Source organism: Delphinus delphis, chromosome 16 (genome assembly GCF_949987515.2).
Source record: "Delphinus delphis chromosome 16, mDelDel1.2, whole genome shotgun sequence".
Classification (NCBI taxonomy): Eukaryota; Metazoa; Chordata; class Mammalia; order Artiodactyla; family Delphinidae; genus Delphinus; species Delphinus delphis.
In genome coordinates, this window is record NC_082698.1 from 18,700,921 (window position 1) to 18,703,200 (window position 2,280).

At 40.3% G+C, this 2,280-nt stretch overlaps 1 protein-coding gene across 1 annotated transcript; it reads left to right on the forward strand.

The window, feature by feature from the left end:
- The first annotated feature begins 458 nt into the window (after window positions 1–458).
- Window positions 459–990, forward strand: LOC132439291 (non-histone chromosomal protein HMG-17). Its single transcript, XM_060033563.1, has one exon. The coding sequence runs from the start codon at window positions 549–551 to the stop codon at window positions 819–821; it is 273 nt and encodes a 90-aa protein (XP_059889546.1). The 5' UTR covers window positions 459–548; the 3' UTR covers window positions 822–990.
- The last annotated feature ends 1,290 nt before the right edge of the window (window positions 991–2,280 follow it).

Below are 2,280 nucleotides of genomic sequence, written 5' to 3' on the forward strand. Positions count from 1 at the left end.
TTCTCCAAGAATTACAGAACCAGCCTCCTCATGCACCCTTCAAAGACACCAGCTCCAGCCAGTCCATGTCCTCTCCTCAGAAGTCCACTTCCCATAGGCCCTTTCTCTGAGCTTGGAGAGGCCAGCACCAGCCCAGCAGACCCCTCCTCAAAGTCCAAGTGTCAGCTCTGCAGGACCCCACCCCAAACTTCTAGAATTAATAACTTCATCCTCTTCCCTTTTTACCCTATGGGCAGTAGCCACTTCCTGAAGGGCCTTCCTCTGTGACACCTTGGTGTTCTTTTTTCATCTTTTCAGTTACCCACTTAACACCTTTATATCAGTTAGCAATTAGTTGTATGAAATAATCTGTGTTAATTGTTTCTGTTTCTCTCTTCTGACCCGACCTTGATTGATACCTATTGCAGAAAGCAACAGACTTCACATATACAAAATAACCTATTAGAAGATACAAGGGAAGAAGAGGCGAGAGCGACCCTTGGACTGGCCAAAGCCGCGCGCCACTGCATCCCCGTGTCCAGTGCATACGTCCCGCCGCCGTCGCCACCATGCCCAAGAGAAAGGCTGAAGGGGATGCTAAAGGAGATAAAACCAAGGTGAAGGATGAACCACAGAGAAGATCTGCAAGGTTATCTGCTAAACCTGTTCCTCCAAAGCCAGAGCCCAAGCCTAAAAAGGCCCCTGCAAAGAAGGGAGAGAAGGTACCCAAAGGGAAAAAGGGGAAAGCTGATGCTGGCAAGGATGGGAATAATCCTGCAGAAAATGGAGATGCCAAAACAGACCAGGCACAGAAAGCTGAAGGTGCTGGAGATGCCAAGTGAAGTGTGCATTTTTGATAACTGTGTACTTCTGGTGACTGTACAGTTTGAAATACTATTTTTTATCAAGTTTTATAAAAATGCAGAATTTTGTTTTACTTTTTTTTTTTTTAAGCTATGTTGTTAGCATACAGAACACTTCATTGTTGTTTTTTGGGGGAAGAGCACATGTCACTAATAGATTGTCTCTGAAGCTGGATTGACATGGGAGAAAAACACCTTTCCCGTCTGGTTTTGAGAGACTTCCTCTTGGTTCCCAGGAAGGAGGGGGTTCCTTGATACTGACACACAGTAGCCACCTTGGCACAAATGCCTTGTGGTGTGGAAACTAAAGTTAGTTTTTATGTTCTCTTCTCCCTCTCCACCTTCAGCATAGACTTGACTCCCTTAAACCCAGAGACCTGTTGGAACCTGACCCCCAAAAATTGGTTACCAGTATGTCAGGCAATCTGGACTTTGCATTGTCACCATTGAGATGGCGTCCCTCAAAAGAGCAGCGGTTCCTTTTTTAGATTGTGGATCTTCAGATTGATACTTTTGCCATTTTCATTTCCTGAAAGGGTCGGCTTGTGAAAAGTTGTTAAACAACATACTAAATGTGAAATGTCAACCCTCACTCTAAACTTTCCCTGTTCAGAGCATCATATGAAGACTTCATGGGGTTTTATAGTGGCTTTCTGATTTTGGTAGTCCATTGCAAAAGGGAGTTTGAAAGTTGTATACTGTTAACGATTGTCTGCCCATGTCCTGCCTGAAATACCATGATTGTTTATGAAAAGTATCTTTAATGAAGCTGGATACAGTTTGACTTGGGAAAAAAAAAAAAAGATACAAGGGAAGAGAAGATAAAACCCCATTCACAATAGCAAAGGGGGTTAAAAAGTAAGATTAAAAAAAAAACCTAGGCATTAACCTCACAAGAAATGTGCATAACCTGTATGAGGGAACCTATAAAATACTCCTGAAAACACAAAATTTGTTTGAACCAATAGAAAGACATGTTCTTAGGAAAACTCAGCATCATAAGGACATTTATTGTGATCCCAATAAAGATTCAGTTAAGTTTTTTTTCTGAAGCTAAACAAGTTGATAATAAAGTTCATATGGAAGAATAAAAAAGCAAGAATATCCAAGAAAGCTCCCCAAAACAAAGAATAATGGTGAGGTAAGGGCTAGACCTACTGGATATTAAAACATATTATAAAGCCTTTATGAATAAAACGGTGTGCTATTACATCATTGATAGGCAGACCAATGATCCAACAGAAAACCCCAAAATAGATCTAAGCATATATGGCAATTTAATACTTGATGACTACAGTATCTCAAATAAATGGTAAAAGATAAAGTTTTAATAAATGATGTTGAGACTACTAGATGACCATATGGAAAAAAACAAAATATTCATTTCTCAAATTCCAAACGGAGTAGAGATTTAAAAGTTTTAGGATAAATTCCAAAC

What these genes read in the sequence shown, in the direction of transcription:
- LOC132439291 (XM_060033563.1), top strand. Translation starts at nt 549, where the DNA reads ATGCCCAAGAGAAAGGCTGAAGGGGATGCTAAAGGAGATAAAACCAAG.